At 40.8% G+C, this 26,191-nt stretch overlaps 2 protein-coding genes across 2 annotated transcripts; one reads left to right on the top strand and one right to left on the bottom strand.

Annotated features, from left to right (window-relative positions):
- Positions 1-713: 713 nt before the first annotated feature.
- Positions 714-9,030, top strand: trmt6 (tRNA methyltransferase 6 non-catalytic subunit). The gene is made up of 12 exons (XM_085372630.1): positions 714-994; positions 1,214-1,344; positions 1,537-1,646; positions 3,243-3,334; positions 3,433-3,516; positions 3,606-3,730; positions 3,849-4,019; positions 4,279-4,445; positions 5,628-5,713; positions 6,407-6,509; positions 6,741-6,827; positions 8,647-9,030. The coding sequence occupies exons 1-12, from the start codon at positions 876-878 to the stop codon at positions 8,806-8,808; spliced, it is 1,437 nt and encodes a 478-aa protein (XP_085228756.1). The 5' UTR covers positions 714-875; the 3' UTR covers positions 8,809-9,030.
- Positions 9,031-9,548: 518 nt separating this feature from the next.
- On the bottom strand, positions 9,549-13,243 carry chgb (chromogranin B). The gene is made up of 7 exons (XM_085372872.1): positions 13,198-13,243; positions 12,959-13,005; positions 12,782-12,872; positions 11,163-12,465; positions 10,865-10,964; positions 10,565-10,675; positions 9,549-9,629 (listed from the first exon to the last, which is right to left on the bottom strand). The coding sequence occupies exons 1-7, from the start codon at positions 13,241-13,243 to the stop codon at positions 9,549-9,551; spliced, it is 1,779 nt and encodes a 592-aa protein (XP_085228998.1).
- Positions 13,244-26,191: the final 12,948 nt, after the last annotated feature.

The raw sequence follows: 26,191 nt of genomic DNA, 5'->3' as shown, positions 1-26,191 counted from the left end.
AATTACAATAGTTTTCAGTGTATTTCAGTGATATTTGATTTCTCCCGACTTTATACTGTAATGCTCTAAGCTGATAGTATACAAAAACAGACAGATATTTTGCCAGATTTAACTGGAATTGGCAACAGCTTTATGCAGCATATGTCATTCTGTGTAAACTCAATGTGCTTAACACAAAAGACAAAAATACCTATGTAGTTTTACAACGCATTAAGGCAGTGACAGCAAAATATAACATTTTTTTAAAAAGATGTTGAGTCTATTTTTAGTCACAGATGTAACTGATCTCCGGTTAGCAGGCAGCTTATTCCAAAAACAGCACCACCGTGATTGTCACAGATAATAAAAAGCATAGATATGACGAGAAGAAGACCTTATTTGCTATAAGTATCATAAAATTCGTCCATGTTGCACATAATGTTCTCTAAAGATTAACACGTTATATATACAGAATATAATTTTGCATTATTGTGTTCCAATGCTTCTTTAAGTCCCGCTATGAAGCCGTTTTCTCGGGAAAGATCACCTTTTCCCCTCCCCGTACCCATGATATCGATTATTCTGAACTCTAAAGTTAAACTTAGCGCACTTCTATTCACTCTATACCCTCCTATTGGCTAGCGAGCTCGTCGATGTCTAACCAGCCAATCACAGGCAAGTAAGTCGAAGCATGGCACCAGCAGCACTCTGCTTTCGTTTAGCCGTCCTGAGAAGCTAGAGAAGTGAAAGCTAACACGTGGAAATATTAATTTGGGATATTTTGCTATTTATGCAGGGTAGTGTAGTGCCTTTTTGAACTGTGCCTTGACAGCGAAGACCCCGAATCATTAGCTGAGAAAAACATTTATCGTTCAGCTGAGCTAGTTAGCTCGTTTATGAGCTTCGTTATGGCGGACAACGGAGACGATGATAATCAGTACAGAATTAAAGAGGGTGACTACGTTGTGTTGAAACGAGGGGAAATCTTCAAAGCCGTGCAGATTCAGCCGAGGAAGTAAGTTGACAGCTTTAAAGGAAAATAGAAGCATTTTAACCACCTTAAATACTTCACTGAATTTGTGCTGATCATAATATTTTTACGAGAAGCACAGACTGAGGATTAGCTCACATAAGATGCTTTTGTGTTCATTTGTTATTTTCAGATCAAAGCATGTGTGCAGTGAGATGTATTATGCAGATTATACTAACAAACTGCTCTTTCTGTCTCTCTTAGAAAGGTGATTTTTGAGAAGCAGTGGATCTTCCTCGATAATGCAGTGGGACAGCTGTACAGCACCACATTTGAAATTTTGTCTGGAGGAAATCTAAAGCCACATGAGCTCAAGGACACTGCAAGCCCCCTTGGTGTGTAACCTGCTGTTAAATCTTAAGTCTTTTTCATATTTTCAGATATACAACTGACTCTTTTATGCTACCAGTTGCATTTGGACTTGTGACGACCACCTTCTATACCCAAATAAATATGTCATAGACTTTCTACCGCCTATAACCTTTTACTTACAGTAGTGTCTTTGTGTGCTTGTTTGTGCCTCCCAGATGCAGTGGAGGCAGGTACAGACAACAGAAACATTGTTGACGATGGCAAATCACAGAAGCTGACCAGGGATGACATTGAGGCTCTTAAAGAGAAAGGTCTGAAGGGTCAGGTACATGTGAAACTTTACAATTTCACATTTAAATGTGTCAGAGTACTGCCTATAGTTGTTATCTTACAGAGTGATGGTAAAAAAAATACTTTTTTTTTCATTGCAAATTGGATGGAAAACCAATGTTGACCAGTATCTCTAATTGATGACTTTAATTGAATATATGAAAAATACAGAAGGTAACTCGGTTAATACTGATAATAGTACTTTTGCACCAACAAGGGGATGCCTTAAGAGCTAGGCAGACCTGAAAAACTATCTAAAGCCAATGAACATTATGTGAAAGTCATGTCATAAAGAAATGGGAACAAATCCTGTAAAGTCATGACACGGGACCTGAGAGATTCATTTGGCCATTCAGCTGATCCTTTCACTGTTTACTGAAGCCTCATCAGAAATGATCTCAGTGGAACAGCAGCTATTTTTACAGAAGGAAATACTTCCTTAACGAAATCTCACAAGTCCACTTCTAATTTGTGAATGCCAAATTACAGAAGAACTGCACTGAGAATCCATGGCGATAAGTCTCATGGAACGATGAATCCTGATATTCCTAAATAAGAACAGAATAGATCAGGTGAGTGGTACAGCACGGAGTGTTTATGGCCATCTGTAAAACACAGTGGAGGCTCTGTCATGGTTTGGGACTGCATTTCAGCCAGTAGTGTTGAGGATCTTGGCAAAACTGATGGAATTAGGAACACAGAAAATTACTATCAGATATTGATCCACCATCTATTACCACCTGGAAAACATCTGATTTGCAGCAGCTTCATTTTGATAAGGATCCCAAACATAGTGCCAGTGAAGTAACCTGGATAGAAATGCAAAGAATGGAAGACTATCAGTCATGGCCTGCACCTCAACTTTGTTGGTGTGGGATCATCATGACAGACAAGGGGACAAAGGGCAGTCAAGGTCCAAAGAAAAGCTTTGAATGTCCTTCAAGAAGCCTGGAGAACTGTTCCTGAAGACTACTTAAAGACATTGCAAGAAAGCTGCCTAAGAGAGTTGAGGCTGGTCATTAGAATTGTCGATTTCTGATTTATATATATATATAGTATTTTCATGTATGCTTGAAGATTTTTCAATAAAGTGCTGCACCTTTTCCCCCATTTTCCTAGCACAATGTAAAGAAATAGGGGGTGGCATAAGACTTTAGCACAGTACACATCTAAATGAGTTACTGCTTTAGAGACTTGTGTAAACAAGCAGTTACATATCTATACTATTGCTAATATATATTGTAATATATCTATATCACTAAAGCACTTCTGGATGGATGCAAACTGCATTTCGTTGCCCTGTACCTGTGCATGTGCAATGACAATAAAGTTGAATTCTATTCTATTCTATTCTAAACATATGACATATTTATTTAAAATAGATTTTAGTGGTTGCACATCTTAAATGGGAACCAACAGGCTTGGCGTTGAGTCCCGCATACATGATAGCAAAGTTGTAGGAAAATAAAGAGACAGAACACATTGTGTTTTTGTCTTTTCGTGGGAACATTGTGTTTTTAGGATTTAATTAAATTGCTGTATTCCAACATAAAGTGAGACGAGCGACTGTATGTGTGTTTGGTCATCACAGGACATCATTAAGAAGCTCGTAGATAACCACGCCACTTTCGGAGATAAGACTGAGTATTCCCAGGTTAAATACATCAAGAAGAAGAAGAAAAAGTGAGTCACTTATGATGATACAGCCACAGCCTGTTCTGGACTGTTATTTAACGAGCTGTGTTTTAATTAGTGTTATCGGTTGTTCCCGTGTTTTGCAGGTATGAAAATACGGTGATGATTCTAAAACCGTCCTGTCGCATCCTGGCTATGATGTACCACGGCCGCGAACCAGGGAAGATCTGGTGAGTCAGCACATGAATTATGAGTAAGTGTGTTTTCTTTAAATAGCTGTAAGATGTCTACATGAAACAAATATTTCCATGTGCCGCAGCCACCTGCGGTATGACACACTTGCCCAGATGCTAACTCTGGCGAACATCCACGCTGGCAGTAAGGTGTTGGTGTTTGAGACTTGTGCTGGGCTTGTACTGGGATCCATCATGGAAAGAATGGGAGGCAAGTTTCTTCTTCTCTGTGCAGTTATTAAGGTTTTTTTCTTGTTTGTTTTGTTCTTCTTGCACACATCTTTTCCTTGATCTTTTGAATAAATACTCTTTGCTTCCTCCTCATCCAGGCTACGGATCAGTGATCCAAATGTACCCAGGGGGTGGGCCAGTGCGGGCGGGAGTGGAGAATTTTGGCTTTCCTGCGCATTTTCACGACACGCTGCATGAGTTTCCCATCTGCCACGTCAACGCTCTCTTGGCAGGAACTCTGGACACCAGTGCCAAAGACCCCACTGCTGGTAAAACTCGCCTTTTTTTTTTTTTTTTAACAGTCTTTTCAAGATAGTTACACCCCTTTAGTTTCAGATGTAGAAGTATAGCTTCTCTCTTCCGTTTGATCTTCATTTGTTCACGTGAGCATACAGAAAACGTTTAATTCAGTAGTTCAGAAAGTAAAACAATAACCTAAATCTAACTTGACCCGTAAAGTATGATTCAAGAGACTGAATCATACTTTATGGTGTTCAATGTTACGCTGACAAAGATTTATCATTTCAGAGAATACTCATGAAAAGCAGTTGAACTTGGCTGCAGAGAAGAAGCAAAACCAGCCTGAGGCAGAAGAGCAAGGCACTCCAGAGGAGGAGAGCATGGTGACCAACACTGGTGATGATGCTGGTCAGGACGTGGAGAAAACGGAGAAGGATAAACTCAAAGAAGCCAAGGTGTGTCCAGCGTTCATGCATTTTCCTTTTTCCCCCTCAATCCTCTTAGTTTTGTTGTCATCAGGAACAGGAGCTAGCCTGCTAGTCTCACTTCATAAAAGGAAGCAAACACAGATGCACCATTTAGAGTAAATACTCCCAATTCTTTATGCTGCTATGAAGTTGCTACTCTGACTTCATAGAAGTTGCACAGACAGTCAAATGTGGCTTCCATGTTTTCATGGCAAAGAAGATATGTATGGGTGTGCAGATTTAGCAGTAGTTATCATTAAGCTAGTGAGGTACTCGACATCTAAAGATGATTCATGTCCTAAAAAACAAAAATATACCAGCCTCCTGTCACTTTGGACTCAAAAAAGGAACATGAGTAAATAAGTGCCGGTAAGGTTTTTGAAGGTTGGTGAAGTTAAGTTAGATGACAGTTAGAGTTTCCATCCACAGCACAATATTATGGCACTGCATGCTTGGTTGCGTAAGTTGCATAATAAAAATTCTGTTGGCTGGACAGTATTCCTCTTTGGTGCAGTTAATCAGTACAGATGTGGACACTGTAATCATGCTCATGTGCAGACTAAAGCAATCATACGGAGACCCTTTGGAGGAGGTGGTCTCAGTTCCAAACTAATTCCAGAGCAGTTTCTTTATGGTGACAACGTGATCCGACCCAACTCGCAAGGGCACACTGCAAGATTGAGTCGTTTCTGTAGCCATGTATGGATTGCATTCTCGGCTGTACTATTAATACATAACATAGATGTGTATTAATACATAAAAGTATGAGGGATGAATTTTCCATGTTATTGTCTCGTTCTCATGTGGTTTGTGGTGGCACCTTTGGTTCACTTGGAGGATTAGCTGAGTGAAAAGAAACTAAAACACACAAAAAAACTACATGTTTAAATACTCATCTACTAATTCAGACCATAACCAAAAAACAATGGATGTAAAAACACATGAAGTCTTAAAACTATTTAAAAAAACAAACAAACAAGGATGACAGTAGCATTTGTTGACAGGGCCAAAGTTAAAAGGCAGCATAAATAGTATTATTGGACGGGTAATATATCATCACTAAACAACTGGATACAGTCATCAATGATGCTGACACATCATTGATGACTCGCAACAGTACACATACTATCATATGGTTTCCTGACCTCAGGGTTTGTTTGTTTTCTACAGGCTCAGGTGAAAAAGCTGAGACTAGAGGAGAAGCAGAGGAAGTTGGCAGCTACCGCCGCCCTGCTGAAAGGAAGGAATGCCGACGGGTTGGTGTCTGATTTTATTCCTACATCGACATTTCTGTCTCTCATCCCGCTCTTTCTAACATCCACCTCTCTCCGCTCCGGCTCTGCCTTTTTAAAAATTACTCCATATTCAACCAGGTCATTTAAAAAAAAAGAAAAGAAAAAAAAAAGAAGCAATTACAGTAGATCACAGGATGAGAAATTTATGAATGATTATAGTGTCATTAACTATCTCCATAAAAGTCATTAGAAATTATTTGTTTCTTCTGAGCACACACATATTGACTATTGTACATTGCCCTTTACGGGGTAAGTAAATTGATTGCTCAGCAGCTTCCTCTCATATAAAGTGAAGAACGCCTTATAGTTGTTTTGTGACTGATGGATAAATTGTTATCAAGGTGACATCTGAGACTGGAATACAAGTGTTGAGCTTGTTTCCCTATTGATTCCCCTCTAAATCACTGCTGCTTTATGATAATCACATTGTCCTAAATCACCCTTTTTGACTCGCTGTCTCGTTCAGCTTTCTGAAATATAGTACGAATGTCTACTACAGGAAGGTACTAAATCCTTGAGTCTTGCGTTAATGTCTTGCATGCAGCATTAGTTACTGAATTGCTGTATTGCCTACCTACGCATTTCCTGTACAGCTGACAGTGTATTTCATACTAGGCTTGTTTGCCTAATCATCTCTCTCTTCTTCACCTGCAGGCTGGTTATATCGAGCCGGTTTCACCCCTGTCCCGTCCTTTTGGGCCTGCTCAAATTCCTCTCACCCTCCAGGCCTTTTGTAGTTTATTCCCAGTATATAGAGGTAAGATCTTCCATGTCCCGTACGGAACAAAGCTAATAAGTGAGATCTCTCATTAGTTGCCACTGTAGTCAGGCTTGTATTGGTTAGACATCCAATGGGGGGGGGCTGCCATACCACATGAATGCAATGGGCATTATCACCGCCAAGAGGTTGCTTGAACTTATTAACTTCCTTCATGTCCATGTTGCTAGAAAGAGCAATCTGTCATATTTTCTATGTTGATTTCCGCAGCCTCTCATAGAGTGCTTCAAGAAACTCAAGGAATGTGGCGGCACAGTCAACCTCAGACTCACAGACACCTGGCTGAGACATTACCAGGTAAATATTTGGACTCTGCACTGTGTGTGCTTTCTGTTTTTTGCATTTGAAGCTATTCTATAATCAAAGTATAATGAAGGTGGCTCATAGTCAACAAGCAACAGGGAATAATTACTCAAATCAGCACAGCTAACTGCTTTATCACTGTTTAGGTTAACTAGACAATTACCTCTTTTCCATTAGCATCGGCTCTGCTCAACTCGACTCAACTGCTACTTTTTTTTGTTATTATTTTGATTTTTGTGAAGGAATTGCTCTCATGACTAATTAAGTGCTGCCGCTGACTGGATAGTCTGTGGCATACAGAGTTGACATTACACTTTCCCATTGACTCATACCGCTTGGACCCCCAACTGAGCAGGTACTAAAAAAGTAGATGGTAACAATAAAAACCGAGTTTAAAGAAGATTTGGGAGTGTGTCTGTGGGAACTGCTGCCCTCTCATCCAGAAGATTTGTGAGCTCAGATATTGATGTTCAACGTGAGGGCCTGACCCATAGTTTTCATACTAGATCACGTTAAAGGTGTTTAGTGAGCTTGAGTTCAGGCTTCTACGCAGGCCATTGAAGTTTTCCACACTAATCTCATCCAGCCGTACCTTTATGGACTTTGCTTTCTGCACTGGGGCACAATCATGCTACAACAGAAAAGGGTCGTTCCAGCTTTTCCTTTACTGGAACAAAGAGGGGCAGGCCAATCCAGGAAAACAACCCCATGGCATTATTATTATTCTACCACACTTTACAAATTTAACAAAACAGACAGGCAGGGAGCCCAAACCCACCCATCAGACCACCAGATAGCAAAGTGTGATTTGTCACTGTACAGAACACTGCTCCAGAGTCCAGTGTTGGCACCTTTATACCTCTCCGCTGGTATTGTGCTTGGTGATGTGAAGCTCATTTGCTCGGTTATGGAAATCCATGCCCTGGAGCTCCCAGCACACAGTTTTGTGCTGATGTTTATGTCAGAGGAGGTTTGGAACTCCAGGCTTTTTTAACACTGTCTGCCTAAGCAGTCTGTAATGTTACATGGACTTCCACTTTGTGGCTGAATTGCTTTGGTTTGTAAATATTTTCACACTTACAGCCGAACAAGAAATAAATTTCCCAAACGTTTTGCTGCGATAACATCCTGTTACAGTGTCGTGCTCAAATTGATGATAGCAGCGATGTATAAACGTTGAGACCTTTTGAAACACTGTGTAGATGGACCCGATCTTTCACAAATGTCTGTAAATGCAGACTGCATGGCTAGGTGCTTGATTTTTATACACATGTGGACATGGGACACCTTTATTCAAAGATGAAGAGGTGTGGCCCAATATATTTGCCCAAATTAATAATTGTGGATTATTATCTTTCGATTCATTGGTTGTTGTCCCACCAGGATCTATTGCTTAACCATAAGTATTCACAATGTGTAATGACACAATCCAGAAAAGAATCTAATTCTCCGCTTAGAAACTGCAAGCATTGAATTAATTAGAACACGGGGATGTTGCTGATTATCCCTGTTGAAGCTTCTTTTATTTCTAAACACTTTACTTTGGACTAACTTATAAAATCCTTCTACATTTGGGAGCATCACTACATTACATTAATTGCCACTGCTCTTGATAAATTATTAGACTCCCTACTTTTGTTTTTCTTTATTTTGCATTCCTTTTCATTCCTATTGCTTCTTACAGAATTGGATACTAAGCAGCAGCAACTAGATAAATGCATGTTTGCAGACTCTCAGGACCAAAGTGTTATTCACCCTCTAACCATTCTTGCAGAGTTAATGTCTCCTGACTGAGACTCTGTTTGGTCCCTAGGTGTTGCCTGACAGGACACATCCTCTGCTACTAATGAGCGGGGGCGGGGGCTACCTCCTCTCAGGGACGACCGTTGCCACGGACCACTCGAAACCTGCAGGCTCTAAGCAAGCTGAAGAACCAGCGCCAAAGAGACAGAAACTGGAAGACACGGAGGGATAAACAAATACAGAAGCATCAAATCTTTTTAAGGGCACATTCCCAGAGGCCTGTAGGGATTTTTTTTCCTCCTGTGCTGTTGAACTGATTTGACACCATCAGTAGTAAGGGGAGACCGAGTGTCTGGTTTGTATTCATCAGAACACTTTTTCCTGCCGGGTGTGCTCACATCAGTGGAGATGAGGAGTAAATTGTTAGCCAGTTTATAGTTTGTGTGTCGAGAGTAACAGCTTTGGTTGTTTTTGTCCTGAGACAAGTAAAAGTTTGTTTTTTTTATGCTTTCCAGATTCTACGTTATAACTTGCTTTTATTTTATTTTGTTATTCTTGCAGAAATTGCCATTTGTTTTATGAAACAGTTGCTGATGCAGCTTTACTGCGGGCTACATTTCTACCTGCACATTAAAAAGCAGTACTAAAAGAACCAAATGTGTGACCACGTTTTTTCTTGGTCCCAGAATAACTGTTTATTGAGTGCAGTCAGAACAAACTCTGCAGAACACATTTAAGTAATTATGATCTCATATATGTATATATTGTTTTTACATTTCTCTGAATATAAACATCCAAGCCATTCCCATGCTGTTTGATTTGATAACATCAAAATATCACAAAAACGAAAACTCAGCTAAAATGCTTTGGCAAGGCTCCAGGGTTGTTGTTTTTTTTCTTCATTTTAACACTGCAAGCACACTAAACTGGGAGACATACAGTAAAATTGCAACTTTTTTTTTTTTTTTTCAGTTATACAGTGTTTTCATGCAACTTGGCTGCAATTTTCTGCAACTCCATATCCATCGCTGCCAGGTTCTGTAGCTCTTTCTCCTGAAAAACACAGATTAACACATTACCAACATTTCCTGCTGGAACAGCATCACATTTGGAATAGAAATCAGGACTGAATGATCATACATTTCCTTCTATTTCCCCCGCCACCCTGTGCCTGCTTCAAATAAAATATTGTAATTGGTCATTTAGGTTAACTAGTCCCTCGTCATGCTTGTAGTTGCATTGCTGAAGAACTAATAAATCATTATGCCATCGCCTCCCTAATTTGTTTTTCTGCTTCAAAGACAGGGAGGTCTCTGTAGGCTCTAGTTCTTTTTTTTTTAATGGGTATATTATAACTTTGTTTGCTCTGAGAAGCTGCAGTCATGTGGTTCTTACTGTGATTACTGCAGCACTCATAAAACGCTGGTGCAGGGAGAGCAAAAAAAAAAGAAAGAAGCGCTGTGAGGAAGTCAGCACGCAGATTCAAAGCAAGCCAGACGAGTCGCTGCTCATGAATGCACTGGTTAGATTCTCCTTTATGTTTTGAGGACATGCTCACAAGGGGCGGTTCTTGATGTGCATTTGCACAGATGCGTTGAGCTTTTTGAAGGATAAATCCCAGGATCACGGTGCAGGCTAGAGATGTCCCTAATGAGACGAGCTGCTTTTTCTCCTCGTGAAGCGGTGCGGTGGAGGTGTGTGATGCGCTCCGTGGTTTTACTAGGTCAGCTAAATGTGGTGCAAATAGTTTACAGAAACAGCTGCAGAGTGCAGTGTGGTTTTTTTTTATCAGTTTGCGTTTTTTGGATGAACTGACTTTTTGTAATATTAAATTACCTGTTTGTTGTCTGAACCCTTCTGATCATCAGTATAAGTGACAGACGTGATTCCAAGACTAATTTTCAGTCTTCATCAGTGGCATAAAACACTTTTTTTTTGCACTTGTGAATGCAGCCTTTTATAGTTGTTGTTGTTGTTTTTTTTTGTACCTCCTGTGGTGTAAGTGCTCTCTGCTGTGAGCTCCTCATTGCCTCCTCTTGAGGAGAGTGGTTAGCCAGCTGGTTTATCTTATAGCTCAGCAACTTGGTCAGTTCATCCATCTGAACAGACAAAAAGGGGGAAAAAACACATTATGTGTCTACAAAAATATACAGTGACTTCAGACTGGGTGAAGTAACATTCTGTTGAAAAATGTCAAAACTAAGCGCTCTTTGATGTAGCACACAGAGCAGTCATATGCATTTGATTATCTTCAGTCAAACGCTGTATTGTCACAACCTCATGCTTACCTTGTTTGAGGTTGCAGTGTGTTCTTCTGAATCCCTTTTAAACCAGGCTGGGTGGTAGAAGCCTCGGTAAATCCAGGGATTGCGCTTCTCAGCAAGATATCTGAAAAATGGTTAGATTTTTACCAACTTCTTCTTATTTATTCGTTTTTTATGGCAGCACATGTTTCATTTGTGAGATTTGGCTTTTATTCTCTGTTCTTACAGTAATCTGCAGTATTTTGTGCTCCAGATTGCAGGCAATGAACCTGCGACACTTAACAGTAGAAGTCGTTTGATGTGAAAAAAATATTTGAAGTACCTCAAAGCTGCGTCTCTGTCCTTTGCCGCCTCCGCGTCTTCTTCTGTGAGCTCCTCATCTCGTTTGTGTTTCTTTTGGTGGTACCTGCCGGGTCTCCAGTTTCTCTTCTCTTTTCCAGTATCAAAATCCCAGTATTCTTGGCTGCGTTCTTCATCCGGTTCATCCCTAGCTTCATCTGACAGCTCTTCATCCCGTTTGTGTCTCCTCTGGTGGTACCTGTCGGGCCTCCAGTTCCTCCTCTCTCTTCCAGTGTCAAAATCCCAGTCTTCTTGGCTGCGTTCATCATCCGGTTCGTCCCTAGTTTCATCTGACAGCTCCTCATCTCGTTTGTGTCTCCTCTGGTGGTACCTGCCAGGCCTCCAGTTCCTCCTCTCTCTTCCAGTGTCAAAATCCCAGTCTTCTTGGCTGCGTTCATCATCCGGTTCGTCCCTAGCTTCATCTGACAGCTCCTCATCTCGTTTGTGTCTCCTCTGGTGGTACCTGCCAGGCCGCCATTCTCTCTTCTCCCTTCCAGTGTCAAAATCCCAGTCTTCCTGACTGCGTTCTTCTTCTGGCTCCTCTTTGGCTTCTTCTGACAGCTCTTCATCTCGTTTGTGTCTCCTCTGGTGGTACCTGCCAGGTCTCCAGTTCCTCTTATCTCTTCCGGCATCAAAATCCCAGTACTCCTGGCTACGTTCTCCATCTTCCTCGCCCTCTGATGGCTCATTGCTGCGTTTGTGGGGTGTTTTCTTGTGATGATAGCGATGTGTAGGTTTCCAAATGCGTTTGTATCTCTCCTCCTCATTCTCATCCCCGTGCCTTTTGTCTGCTTCCCAGCGCTCTTGGCTACGGTCCTCATCTACCTCGTTTTCTCCTAGAGGTTCCTCATCTCGTTTGTGTTTTCTTTGGTGGTATCTTCCAGGCCTCCAGTTCCTCTTCTCTCTGTCTTCATCTTCCTCTTCCTCATCGTCTGACCTCTTTTCATCTACTCCCCAACTCTCTTGGCTGCGCTCGCCATCCTCTTCTTCCTCTCCTCGTTTGTGCCTTCTTTGGTGGAATCTTCCAGGCCTCCAGCTGCTCCTCTTCTCCCGTTCTTCTTCCACATCGTTCTCATGTCTCTTGTCCTTCTCATCACCCAGACTCCAGGATTCTTGGCTGCGCTCATCTTCTGGGTTTTCTCTTTTTTCTTCCACAGACTTCAGGAGTTCCTCGATGTCTTTCACATCTGCTGCCTTTGCCACTGGCTCTGCGTGAACTTTGACTATCTCTTCATGAGTTACTGAGCCATCCCCACTCTTCTTGTCCAACGGGGCATGTATAATACCTGTGACAGAGCAAAAGAAATATTATAAACAATCCACAAAGAGCTACACAGGTGCAAGTTATGATGGATTTGTAGAGGAATTTTAACCTTTAGATCAAAAGAATAATGATCTGAGGAAATCAGCACTACTTTTTTTTTAGAGAAGTCATGTGAAAACTATGATCATTTTTAATGTAATGCTGCCTGATTTTATACCTGCTCAAAGCTTTGAGCTTCTCACTTGCGCTCTGAGTGCTGTTTTACCCGTCTGAAGGTTAAAAAAACAAATAATAATAACAATCCTGGAATTATCCAACCGATCATTTGTGCCACAGACCTGCTTGGATGATGTCTTTGCATTGCTGATCGACCTGAGAGTCCGGTTTGGAGAGAGCTTTGGACAGAACTTCAACCAAACATCGTGTTACCTGGAAAAATCAAATGAGCTAAATAACAATATAGATCTTTGCACAGAAAATGCTTTGATTAAAAAGCAACGAATCGAAAAACATACCACATCCTCTCTCTGCTCTTCTTTACCAACTGGAAGCGCAAGATTTCCTGCATTGGAATAATTAAAAAAAATGTATCTGTGTTAAACATATAGGTTGATAAGCGAATAGTTTGCTTGTAGCGAATCTGAGGAATCGATGGCGTCTCTGTCCATGGTCCTGAAGAAACTTATTGCACAGCACTCAACAAAAAAGGGGTGAAAAAACAGAATAAAAAGAAAGGCATAACTCTTTCACCTACCTGTCAACAGAGCCGTAACCGCCAGCACGACTGGAACAAGTCTCATCGTGACGAGCTGACGGGTAAATCCGGGAAAACGTGACAAAGCTGGAGCTCTCGTCCCTCCGCGGCGGCAGGAGAGAGCTGCGCTGACTGTGCGCCTGCTGCTCTGAGTGTTGCAGCAGAGGAGCGCCTTAAATAAAGAGAGGAGTGGGCTGGAGGGGCGTGGGAGGAACAACCTTAGGCTCAGTTAATGTCATGACTCATTAGACCTGCAAAGAGAGCGACTTGATGGGAATTTCGACATTTTGTGGGAAGCCAAATTGTAATCCGGTTATTGTCGCGGTGCGTTCAGGTGACACGTTAGGTTAAAGAGGCGCTGGCATTAAGAGTTCATGCGGCGTGTTTGTCCTGCTGGTACGGCGGGTGGACACGACACGACCCCGAAGATGTTATGCAACGTGATACCTTACAAGACTACTTTGAAAGTGTCGTTTTCGATGTTCCCAGAGAAGTTTCTGTTTGCTGCTGGTGCTTGTGTCCTCCTTAGAAAAATAGTTATGTTTATTTCAGGTTATGCCTGGTGGCTAATTCCCTTAAAATATCAGTTGTCTCTGCGGTTTCCGGTTGTAGTTATATAATTCCTCCCTTATATTTGCCCAAACGGCCTGGGTGTGCGCGCTAAAGAAAGTCAGAACTGTACCCAAATTTCCCCAGTGATTCATCCACCTTTGAGCGAGCACCATCCACTTTCCCTTGGGAGCCAGTGGGCTTCAGCACTAGCAGAGGAAAACTAATGGAGATCTGCATCATTAGTTGTTGTGGTTAATCCTGCCTGGTGCGCATATAAGAAGAAATCAAAAGAAAAAAAGACTGTGTAGAGGTGTTTTTATTGTTACTGATATTGTTATTGTTGCCTTTTTTCATTGTGCAGTGATCTTTCTGGTGCAGTGTGGGCCTGATCAGGTGTGTAATCCCGCTGTCATAGAGAAACACGAACATTTACCCACTGCAATGTACAAAGTACAATTGTGGGTGTGTGTAAGTGTAGAGATTTTCTTTCCATTCCCAACTTTGTGGGAAACTAGGCTGTGCATAAACAGTGCCAGGATCTGTGAGTGCTGCTGTCTTTATGACAAACACTGGATTGGAATGAGCTGACACATGCAGCGACAGAGCTCAGACGTAGTAAGCTGGCCTCAGCATGGCTAAGGACATTAAAACTGACAAGTCCTGGCATCTTCTTTTTGGCACTTTGCATCATTTTCACTTCCCTGTACAGCAGTTTGTTCTCTCTTTGTCTACAGTGCAATCAGACGCAGGAAAAAGAAGGGAAAAAACAACAACAAATCAAATTAAAAAGTGAACTGAGAATTTTGACAATATAGAATGCTTAAAACTTAAAGTGGTTCCATCTCGGATGTTTTTAGATAAGTATTTTTTACATACGATGAGAAGCACTGACCTTTAAATGCCACAAAATACATTCAAATTCAATCATGTCTTGGAAAGCATAAGTCCAGAAACTGCAACCGCTGCAAGCAAAATTGGAATATTGCTTACCACAAATCTGAACTCTTGTCTGTGCTTGTCATCCCTACATGACTGGTTATTGACATCTCTATTTGTTACTGCACAGAGCCTCCTTTGGGGTGACTGAATTAATTACTGTTCAGAACATAAAACTGTAATGCCAGATGGTGTATTGCACACACAAGCAATACACACTGATTCTGTGGCGTGAAATATAGGAGGACCATTTTCAAGTGTGTATGCTTTGTGTTCAGTGAACAGCAGTAGGGTAGAAGAGCTCTGCAGTTTCCTCTATTGTCTCTGGGGAGGAAGTTATGTCTGAGGCTCAATATTCCACAGTGAGCCATGCAGTCAGTAGATATCAAAAGCACTGAGCCACTGAATTATACAAGTCCTGTGGCCTGAACAATGTGTGTGTGTGTGTGTGTGTCCGTAAATGTGTGCTCATTCATTCACATGTGCTTCTGTATATGTGATTTTTGTGGCTTTGCCGCTTTTGCTCCAGGCCCGATTAATATTTCAGTGAGCCACGAAGATATACTGTAGGAGCTTACAGGGGATTTCAGAGGAGAAGCCAGAGTGCTCTGCTGGTCTCTCAGAGCACGACTCAGATTGGCTCGTCTGCAGCAACACCACCTCTTTCATCATCTCCATTTACATGAATGAACAAAAGGCAAAGTGGCTCATGATGAACACAATGCAGTGGGCCGCATGAAAGCCTCGACCGCGCTTTGATCTTTGGTGGGGACAAGCTTTGTGTTTGGCTCAAACCTACTGTGTGACTTTGATGATAGTCCAAGAACAATAGGGGAGTCTGTGTACAGTCACTTTTGGTCAAATACACGTGCGTTTGTTAATATTCTATGATCAATGCACCATTGTTTTCTGATATTTTGTTGTGAAGGAGTAGCTTCTTATTAGTATAGAGGCACAGTCTGATGTACTAAAGACTAAAGGTTCTCACTAATTAGCACCCATCCATTTTTAACATCTATCACAGCACAATTGACCATAAATAGTTTCTCTTTGTTCCAAAAGGAATATATCTTGTCTGCTGCTGTATGAGGCCCCGAAGCATTTTAGAGGACTCTGGAAATTGTGTGTTTTGTTTTGTTTATTCAGTAATTACAGCATTGTGTGTGTGGGTGGGTGGGGATTATTAAGATTGACTGTTGTACTGACAGAAGATGGCGCTAAAAATGTTTTTAAAGCTTTAAGCACTTATTTCTTAAATCCAGCTTCACAGACAGTTTTACATCTACATCCAGGTGTAAATTAGCCTTTATACATGTAGCGTTTAATGTCACCTTTCATGCCTCTCTCAGGGTGAACTGTAAAAACTTTGGTAATGCCTGATGCAAAAAATATGCCACATCCATCAGCAAGAACTGGATTTGTAGTAGGTTCTGGTTCCAAATCTCAGGCAAGCCCCCAAATTATGTTAGAGCACCTAAATCAATTGTTTAAAAGAACTGTAAGCATTTTAAATGCAAGTTAATTTTTTTTTAAAGTCTCACAATACTAAACCTCTCTCCCAAATTCTTATTTATCAAAACACACTGCCAAAACAAACTACCTAAACCAAGAGTGAAAAAAGGCCTTGAATCAACCAGAAAAGTGGGTCATTGTGTTTTCTACCAAGCTAATATTAATCAACCAAACTGGTGAAACAAAAACTAAAAACAGTGTGTTTCTAACTCTAAGCTTAATCAATTAATCATGAAAGAAAACTGTATTCTTCTATATTTTATGGGGGTTGGTGAAAGATGGAGAGCCCCTCCACCTCCTTTGACTTTATATGTGGTATCGCTCAAATGCCATTTCTTCAGCTATAACATTGTTTGTGCTAATTATCCTCATCACAGTTTAGGATTCAGAGCAGGATCCACACTGTGATGGGAAAAAAAGTCTGGACCACTTGTGGCTCCTGGTGTTTCTGTTGCTAGATATTCAACAAACAAGACCAAGCAGACCATTGGGTAAAGACGATAGAAACGAATAAGCTGTAAAGAATGAAAATGAAGCTCCAAATGACCCATGAAGGTGTCATTACAGAACAGCTTGGTTGTTTATGCACTCATCAGGCTGTGCCATATCTCCCTTTATCCAGATCTGTAATGCTATTAGCACCTTCATTGTGGCATCAGGGTGCTTTCTCAATACAGCACTCAATGGGGTCCAAAAGGCTTTTGCAAGGATAAAATGGCCTATAAAGAGGATTTAGCTCTGATTAATTGTTTAATTCAGGATCTAGATTATCCTAATTAGCAGCCATGCAGGTGAAGGCTTAATTTTATAATATAATATGATAATACTTTACTGGATGTACCTCACTTATTGTTCAGCTTCAGCAACATTTTCATAACAGAATTCAGCTCCTTAATTAAATATCAGAGAGATAACCTGAGGCCAACGACAGAGAATGAATGGGGCTGAATGCCCCACTGAACCTGAAGGCACTCTTTCAGCGTTTGTCTGACTGTGAGCTGCAGACTTGTAGAACTGGGTACTGTGACTGAGCTCTTCTGACACCACCCATGAGTCATTTTTTATTAATGCAGATGGTTTTAGGATTTTTTTAAAATTTTATTTTAGTAAAGGTGAAGATTCTAACGAAGTCTTCAAGGAGAAAAGAATACCAAGTGCTACTTAAACGAGAATAAATATGAATAAAGTGAATATGGGATTTTCAGGGTTTTCAAGAATAAAGGTCACTGAGCCTTTACACTACACGGTGAGGACACTGTGTGTTTGCATTATAGCACTGTTATACATCCATATCATCATTTTGACTGCATAACCCACCTCCAGTGAAAACTCATTCATCCAAAATGCTTGTGCGTTTCCTGCTGAATAACATTAAGAGTACTTATTATGGTAGCACAGGACCGGCTCATTTTAATGTGGTTACATAGCTGTTTGCCAAAATGTGCTAATGAAGTATAGTTATTGAGGAGATAGCATCATCGCTACACTCAGCTAAGAGAGCAAAATATCTCAAACTGTACAAGGAAGGCTTGAGCAGACTGTCGAGTTGGTTGCAAGAGCTAATGAAAGTTTTTATGTGGACCCTGCTGCTGACAGCATGGCACTCAAGTCTGGCAGTAAAATAAAAAGAACTCTATTGAGAACTTATGGTGCTGCAATTGTAGCGGGAAAAAAGGCCAATAAACTAACCAAATCAAGCCAAGATCCATGCAAAGTCCAGTTCAACTAATGAGTTTAATATTCAATCCAGTCAGTTTATACTGAAAGAAAAGGATGGCATAAAAGAGTTTGACCTCTCTCTAGTTTTAATTACTGTGCAACAAGGTTGAATATTTGTCCTTGATTCTTGTTTTAATTTTATTTTAAATCATCTAGTGTTGTTTTCCGGCAGTCTCTAATAGAGACATGTACAGTGGGGCAAAAAAGTATTTAGTCAGCCACCGATTGTGCAAGTTCCCCCACTTAAAATGATGACAGAGGTCAGTAATTTGCACCAGAGGTACACTTCAACTGTGAGAGACAGAATGTGAAAAAAAATCCATGAATTCACATGGTAGGATTTGTAAAGAATTTATTCATAAATCAGGGTGGAAAATAAGTATTTGGTCACCTCAAACAAGGAAAATCTCTGGCTCTCACAGACCTGTAACGTCTTCTGTAAGAAGCTTTTCTGTCCCCCACTCGTTACCTGTATGAATGGCACCTGTTTGAACTCATCATCTGTATAAAAGACACCTGTCCACAGCCTCAAACAGTCTGACTCCAAACTCCGCCATGGCCAAGACCAAAGAGCTTTCGAAGGACACCAGGAAAAGTATTGTAGACCTGCACCAGACTGGGAAGAGTGAATCTACAATAGGCAAGCAGCTTGGTGTGAAAAAATCAACTGTGGGAGCAATCATCAGAAAATGGAAGACATACAAGACCACTGATAATCTCCCTCGATCTGGGGCTCCACGCAACATCTCATCCCGTGGGGTCAAAATGATCATGAGAACGGTGAGCAAAGATCCCAGAACCACACGGGGGGACCTGGTGAATGACCTGCAGAGAGCTGGGACCAAAGTAACAAAGGTCACCATCAGTAACACACTACAACGGCAGGGAATCAAATCCCGCAGTGCCAGACGTGTTCCGCTGCTGAAGCCAGTGCATGTCCAGGCCCGTCTGAAGTTTGCCAGAGAGCACATGGATGATACAGCAGAGGATTGGGAGAATGTCATGTGGTCAGATGAAACCAAAGTAGAACTTTTTGGTATAAACTCAACTCGTCGTGTTTGGAGGAAGAAGAATACTGAGTTGCATCCCAAGAACACCATACCTACTGTGAAGCATGGGGGTGGAAACATCATGCTATGGGGCTGTTTTTCTGCCAAGGGGACAGGACGACTGATCCGTGTTAAGGACAGAATGAATGGATGAATGAATGAATTCAACATTATGCACTCCACACTGTATATAAATGCCACTTGTTTTGCACATATTCAACTCTGTATATTTTATATATTTTATTATTATTATTATTATTATTATTATTATTATTATTTTTTTTTTTTTTTTTTTTTTACTATTTAATTTGTAAAAATGTGTATACACACACACACACACACACACACACACACACACACGTAGGAAAATATTTAGTATACACATCCAGAAATGCATACACTATTATATATTGTACATATATTTATTAGTTTCAGGTTGGCCATTCTTGTATTTTGCTCGTTTGTGTTGTTGTGTTTGCACATCTCTGTTGCTTGTGGGGCTCGCACACAAGAATTTCACTCGCATGTGCTGTGCCAGTGTGCCTGCACATGTGATGTGACAATAAAAGTGATTTGATTTGATTTGATTTGAATGGGGCCATGTATCGTGAGATTTTGAGCCAAAACCTCCTTCCATCAGTGAGAACTTTGAAGATGAAACGAGGCTGGGTCTTCCAACATGACAATGATCCAAAACACACCGCCCGGGCAACAAAGGAGTGGCTCCGTAAGAAGCATTTGAAAGTCCTGGAGTGGCCTAGCCAGTCTCCAGACCTCAACCCCATAGAAAATCTGTGGCGGGAGTTGAAAGTCCGTGTTGCTCGGCGACAGCCCCAAAACATCACTGCTCTCGAGAAGATCTGCATGGAGGAATGGGCCAAAATACCAGCTCCTGTGTGTGCAAACCTGGTAAAGACCTATAGTAAACGTTTGACCTCTGTTATTGCCAACAAAGGTTATGTTACAAAGTATTGAGTTGTATTTTTGTTATTGACCAAATACTTATTTTCCACCCTAATTTACGAATAAATTCTTTACAAATCCTACCATGTGGATTCATGGATTTTTTTTTCACATTCTGTCTCTCACAGTTGAAGTGTACCTCTGGTGCAAATTACTGACCTCTGTCATCATTTTAGGTGGGGGAACTTGCACAATCGGTGGCTGACTAAATACTTTTTTGCCCCACTGTATTTGGCGAGAGTGTTGAAAAGTAAACAATCCCAGTATATGTTTTTGTTTGCTAAATTTTTCATTAATGTCAATGCTGATTAAGCATTCAGATGACTGCTATATTTCCTGAGGTCTTTCAGCTGATCGATTCAATTTTGAAATAACAAACAACAGTAGTAACAACCCCTCTGCCACTTCCCCAGAAACTGCATAATCTAGTTTTAGCTTCTGTGAAATTTGTCAAAAACACTTTTGCATCACTCTGCTCAGACAATTTATGTCCACTATTACTCGCCATATATATTTATTTACCCCTAAAACATAACAAATGTTGACTGCTACACATCTCAGCAGAATTACAACCTTTTGGACTGAACCTCTGCAGTGAATGAACATTTAATGTGGTCCTGCTGCATATGTTCTCCTCTCCTGGGTTTAAATAATGAGTATTGATTTTTTTTATGTTAATGTGGCTATCACATAAATCAAATCAATAACTGTGATGAAGAGACACAGACAAATGTTCCATCAAAATAGTGATTAAAGCGTAAGTCCAAGCTGACGCTGAGGCAGTGTAGCATCGATGCATGTGTTTGTATTTTATCAGACCACATTTTCTTCCTAAGAGAGATTTAAAAGAGCACTCAAGTTTTTCCATTATTTCCCCCTCGTTTTCTCTCGTCGCTGCTTTTTCTTGCTGGCTTGCTGTAGTTTCTGCCTTTGTTGTCTCATAATACCACGTCAATATGGCACATGAAAGAGCTCACAAGAGGGACGACAGCTTCACAGTCTAAGTCCGTTTGTTCTTCATAGGAGAAGCAAATAAAAGCTGAAAACACTTCTTTTTTTTCTTCTTTTTCTTCTTTTTTTTTAAATAAAAGAAAATGGGAATGGTGTTAGCTTGGCAATACATGAAAAAATCACATTTTATAGCTTCACTAAAGTTCCTGCACAGGAATGCTTGTGTCTTTTTGACTTTGAGAGACTTTTTAAAATAAAAACACAAAATACAAACTAGCTTTTCCATGTCATTGATTTTTGTCCCTACTACTTGCAGCTGAGGAAAGGCAGATAAGACATAGTGTACTGTAGAACTACAATTTACACAATGGTTACACAGTGGTTTGGTTTTGTTTTGGACACAGTGTCCAGACTGGGGAGTATTATATTGCATTTTGCATGATTATGACTGTAACGCGGATTAAGCACCTGAGAACTGCTTACAAAATACCTACAGGGAAGGCTTTATCTCCTTAAGCTCACTGCAGAGGTTGTAAAACATGTCAATAACTAAGTTATGCAATCCTTTTCTGTGCAGTAAAGCAGTAACTTTTGAGTATAAAAACATGTTAGGGAAAAGCGATTCACTGCTTTAAAATCTCGACTGAAGTGATATTAAAATTGGCTGATTCTCCCCTAAAGCATCTTTACTGCTGTGACCTTCAACCCTTTACTTGAATTGACACTAATGTTTTGCATTCTTCACAGGAGTGACAACACTGAGTGGTCTGAGTCAGGACCGAGACAGCGGTGAATAAGAAATTGGATTATTTTATCTAAATTCTGCCTCAGGTTCAAAGGTTTAAAGCTTGTCAATAAGTGTAAAGCTTCAGTGTGTTATACTGGCCTCAGACAGAGCCTAGGGGTAACTTCTTGATTGCATTCACGGTGAGGCCTTTTGGTTTGAAAGGTAACCTTTGTGCTAGATTCAAATAGGAGATTGCATTACACCAATTGCATCACACCGGTGTGCTCTGCGGGACAATAAAACAATAAATAATACTTACTATCTGTCTATTTTATCTATGTGTGCAAATCAAAACAAAATCATCTTGCGATTATTATTTGCCATCTCTGACCTATTAACACTGAACACGCTTCATCTGGAGATCTGCTGCATATTTGATGTGGGAGCAAACAGCACATAATGTTTGTTGTGTAAGCTGATCACTAAATATTCAAAGCACACATGTGATAATGCCTCTTTGTTATTCTGTTTAGTTGCTGATGAATTTCTAGTAGTGTTCTCTTACAAAAATGCCCAACTGTGGAAAAGAGAGTAATCAGAGATTGTCTTTGCTTTAATTATTCGTGGCACAGATTCAACAAGGTGCTGGAAACATTCCTCAGAGATTTTGGTCCATGTTGACATGACAGCATCGCACAGTTTATGTAGATTTGTCAGCTGTTGTCGGATGATGAAAACATCCTGTTCCACTGCACCCCAGTGGTGCTCTATCGGATTGAGATCTGGTGACTGTGGGTCATTTGAATATACAGCGACCTAATTGTCATGTTCAGAAAAGCAGTTTGAGATGATCTGACCCTCATAAAATGGTGTGTTATCCTGCTAGAACCAACCATCAAAACACAGGCACACTGCGATCATAAAGGGATGGGCATGGTCAGCAATAACACTCAAATAGGCTGTGGATTTTAAACGATGCTCAGTTGGTACTAAGGAGCCCAAAAGTGTGCCAAGAAAATATTTCCCACACCATTTCCCCACAGGAGTCTGAACCACTGATACATTGATACAAGGCAGGATGGATCCATGCTTTCATGGTGTTTACACCAAATTCTGACCCGACCCTGCCATCCAAATGTCACAGCAGAAACTGAGATTCATCCAAACAGGCAACATTTTTCCAACCTTCTGGTGTCCCGTTTTGGCGAGCCTGTGCAAACTGGAGCCTCAGTCCCTTTCTTAGCTGACAGGAGTAGTACCCGACATGGTGTTCTGCTGATGTGTTGTAATTTAATAATAATAATAGTGGATTGGATTTATATAGCGCTTTACAATGCCACTATTCATTCACACACTGGTGGAGGCAAGCTACAGTTGTAGCCACAGCTGCCCTGGGGCAGGCTGACAGAAGCAAGGCTCCCATATCGCACCATCGGCCCCTCTGGCCAACACCAGTAGGCAGTAGGGTAAAGTGTGTTGCCCAAGGACACAACGACCAGGACAGAGAGCCCGGGGACCGAACCGGCGACCTTCCAGTTACAGATGCGCTTCCCAACCCCCTGAGCCACGGTTGTAACCAGGCGAGAAATTTGGGTGTAGTGATGGATGCAGACCTAAACTTAGAAAAACACATTAAGACAATAACAAAGTCAGCTTACTATCACCTCAAGAATATATCAAGGATAAAAGATCTGATGTCTCAACAGGACCTGGAAAAACTAGTCCATGCATTCATCTTTAGTAGGCTTGATTACTGTAACAGCATCTTTACAGGTCTACCTAAAAAATCAGTCAGACAACTACAGCTCATTCAGAACTCTGCTGCTCGAGTCCTCACTAAGACCAAAAAAGTGGACCACATCAGTCCAGCTCTGAGGTCCTTACACTGGCTGCCTGTCCGTCAGAGGATAGACTTTAAAGTTCTGATGCTGGCCTATAAAGCTCTGAATGGTTTAGGACCAAAATACATCAGTGACCTCCTGACCCAGTATGAACCTTCCAGATCCCTCAGGTCATCTGGATCCGGTCTTTTATCAGTTCCCAGAGTCAGAACCAGACACGGAGAAGCTGCATTCAGCTTTTATGCTCCTTATATCTGGAACAAACTCCCAGAAAGCCTCAGATCAGCTGAAACACTCAGTTTATTTAAATCCAGGTTGAAGACTCACCTGTTCTCAGCTGCATTTGAATAAAGCACCAAATCCACACTTTAAGCTTAAATTTCAAAACTTACATTTAACTACTGATTTTATCTACTGTTCTGATTTTATCTGTTTTGATTTTATATACTGTTTTGTTTGTTTGTTTGTTTGTTAATTAGTTAGTTAGTTTATTTGCTTGTTTTAATCAATTTTAAATCATGCTTTTTATTTGTTCTTGTTTCTAATGTCTCTGTAAAGCACTTTGAATCACCTTGTTGTTGAATTGTGCTATACAAATAAACTTGCCTTGCCTTGCCTTGCCTTGTATTTGAGTTACTGTTGCCTTCTTATCAGCTCAAAGCAATCTGGTTATTCTCCTGTAATTCTGGCATCAAAGAGGCATTTTCACGCAGAGAACTAACACTTACTGGGTATTTTCTATATTTTACGGATCATTCTCTGTGCTGAAAATCCCAGTAGACCAGTAATTTCTAAAATACTCCAACCAGCCCATCAAAGTCAACCATGCCACGTACAAAGTCACATAAATCGCCTTTGTTCCCGATTACGATGCTCAGTTTAAACTTCAGTGTGTCCCTCTGACCATGTCTACATGCCCAGATGCACTGAGTTTATTGGATAAGTTAACCACAGACAAGGAGAATAGGTGAAGAGGGTTGCTCTCTTTTTCATCTTTTGAATAAGGAAAACTTACTTTAAAATTTCTCATGAAAGTGCATCACTTGCTGAGAAAGAGCCTTTCGGAAGGTATTATGAAAACAAGCTGACTTGTGACTGTACACTTACACCAATAATTCTGTGTTATGTATGCGTTTTATTGTTATTTATGTTATTTAATAAACAAAAACTGTAAATATGCTTGCGTATATAAAACCCCAATTATTTTTCACTACAAGGTCTGTGTTTAAAATGTTTTTTTAATCATTAAGTCTGCCTCATAGCAAGGCCACTCACACTGGTAGTTTGGTAATTTGTTGTATTTTTCCTTTTCTTTCCCTAAACTCACTTTTGAACAGAGTGATCCTGTCACTTGTTTACTCTGAAAAGGTCTGTGATTTCAAGCTGTACGATGTATGAGAAAGGCAGCCATTAATCTGATTATCTGATTTTATTCAGGTAGAAACGCAGCATGTTTGACGTATAACTCGCACGTCCTCGGTCAGTGTCTACCGGCCCGTCTGAGGAAGACATGAATGACTCACTGCTCACTATCACAGCTACAAAGATGCATGAGAATGATAGCAGGGGATTAAAACAATAAAGTGAACTTTATGATAGCTGTCATCTGCTTTAGCCGTCTTCCCTACTCACTATAAACGTGGACATTGAAAAATCATTTTCACCTGTTTCACATGTTTACTTTATAGTCTAAGTTGTTTAGATGTTGTCTAAAAGTATTTTTGGCAAGTTATGAAATTAAAAAGAAAAAAGATACAATGAAAATGAGCCTGATTATATACAATGCAGCCGTGGTGACATACACCGCTGCAGAGGGTTTCAAAGAGAACGCACATTCTTTATGTGCTCCCTCGGGCTCATTGAGAGTCTGTAGTTGCTGCATCAATAAATATGACATGAAGCATTTGTTGTGTGTGCCCTGAAGTCCACTAGCTGCATTTCCTTTGCTGTTTCTATGCCATGTGTTTACATTTCTGCATCCAGCCTTTTCCTTCCAGAACATGCCATCATGAGTCTGAGAGCAGATTTGCATGCATGAATGTGAACACGAGTCTCAGTCACATCACTGCTAACCGATGACTGAACGTAACGTAGATGCATCACTGCAGCTGTCACGTTTTAAACAGGGAAACGTCATTCAGCACAGGATGATGTGTGTCTGGTCATCATCTTGTTGCAAGTGTTTTGTTGTAACTACAGTGGGGGAAATAATTTACTCTTTACCGAAACACCCTAAATCCTTGGTATTTGAAACTTCAACTCAGTCCACAGATTTTCTAGGATGGAGGTCTGGAGCCACTCCAAGAGTCTAATGTGCTTCTTCTTTAGTCACTTCTTTGTTGCCTTTGTTACATGCTTTGGGTCACTGTGATGCTGGAAGACTAGTCCACAACCCGTCTTCAGTGTTCTGGATGAGAGAAGGAGGTTCTCATCCAAGATGTTGTGTTACATGGCTGCTCAATGCAGTGAAGGCGTCCTGTACCCACAGGAGAAAACAGCCTCCTGCTTTACTGTGGAGAGATGTCCTTTAGGTCATTCTCAGCATTTTTTTGTTTCCTGTTCTCATGCTGTCCTACCATGGAAGCACAGCATGAGTAGAGGTCTCTTTTTTTCCTCTTGTACTTTCCCATTGTAGTGTACATTTCAGTGTTTTTCTGTAACTCTACCGATCTCTGACTTGTATCCCCATGTGATGTCTGTGTTGTGTGTGTAAGGTCGGGGGGGGGGCAACCTGCAACCTGCAT

Source organism: Diplotaxodon limnothrissa, linkage group LG15 (assembly GCF_057381915.1).
Source record: "Diplotaxodon limnothrissa isolate DT_005_m linkage group LG15, D_limnothrissa_male_GT1.1, whole genome shotgun sequence".
In the NCBI taxonomy this organism is placed as follows: domain Eukaryota; kingdom Metazoa; phylum Chordata; class Actinopteri; order Cichliformes; family Cichlidae; genus Diplotaxodon; species Diplotaxodon limnothrissa.
This window is presented reverse-complemented; position numbering and strand designations above follow the sequence as displayed.

Excerpts from the sequence above, each read along its gene's own strand:
- trmt6 (XM_085372630.1), top strand. The coding sequence starts at position 876 with ATGAGCTTCGTTATGGCGGACAACGGAGACGATGATAATCAGTACAGA. Across the intron at positions 4,020-4,278 it reads TGCCAAAGACCCCACTGCTG|AGAATACTCATGAAAAGCAG; the intron begins GTAAAACTCGCC and ends TTATCATTTCAG. Across the intron at positions 4,446-5,627 it reads ATAAACTCAAAGAAGCCAAG|GCTCAGGTGAAAAAGCTGAG; the intron begins GTGTGTCCAGCG and ends TGTTTTCTACAG.
- chgb (XM_085372872.1), bottom strand. The coding sequence starts at position 13,243 with ATGAGACTTGTTCCAGTCGTGCTGGCGGTTACGGCTCTGTTGACAG. Across the intron at positions 12,466-12,781 it reads CAAAGACATCATCCAAGCAG|GTATTATACATGCCCCGTTG; the intron begins GTCTGTGGCACA and ends GCTCTGTCACAG. Across the intron at positions 10,676-10,864 it reads ACACTGCAACCTCAAACAAG|ATGGATGAACTGACCAAGTT; the intron begins GTAAGCATGAGG and ends TTGTCTGTTCAG.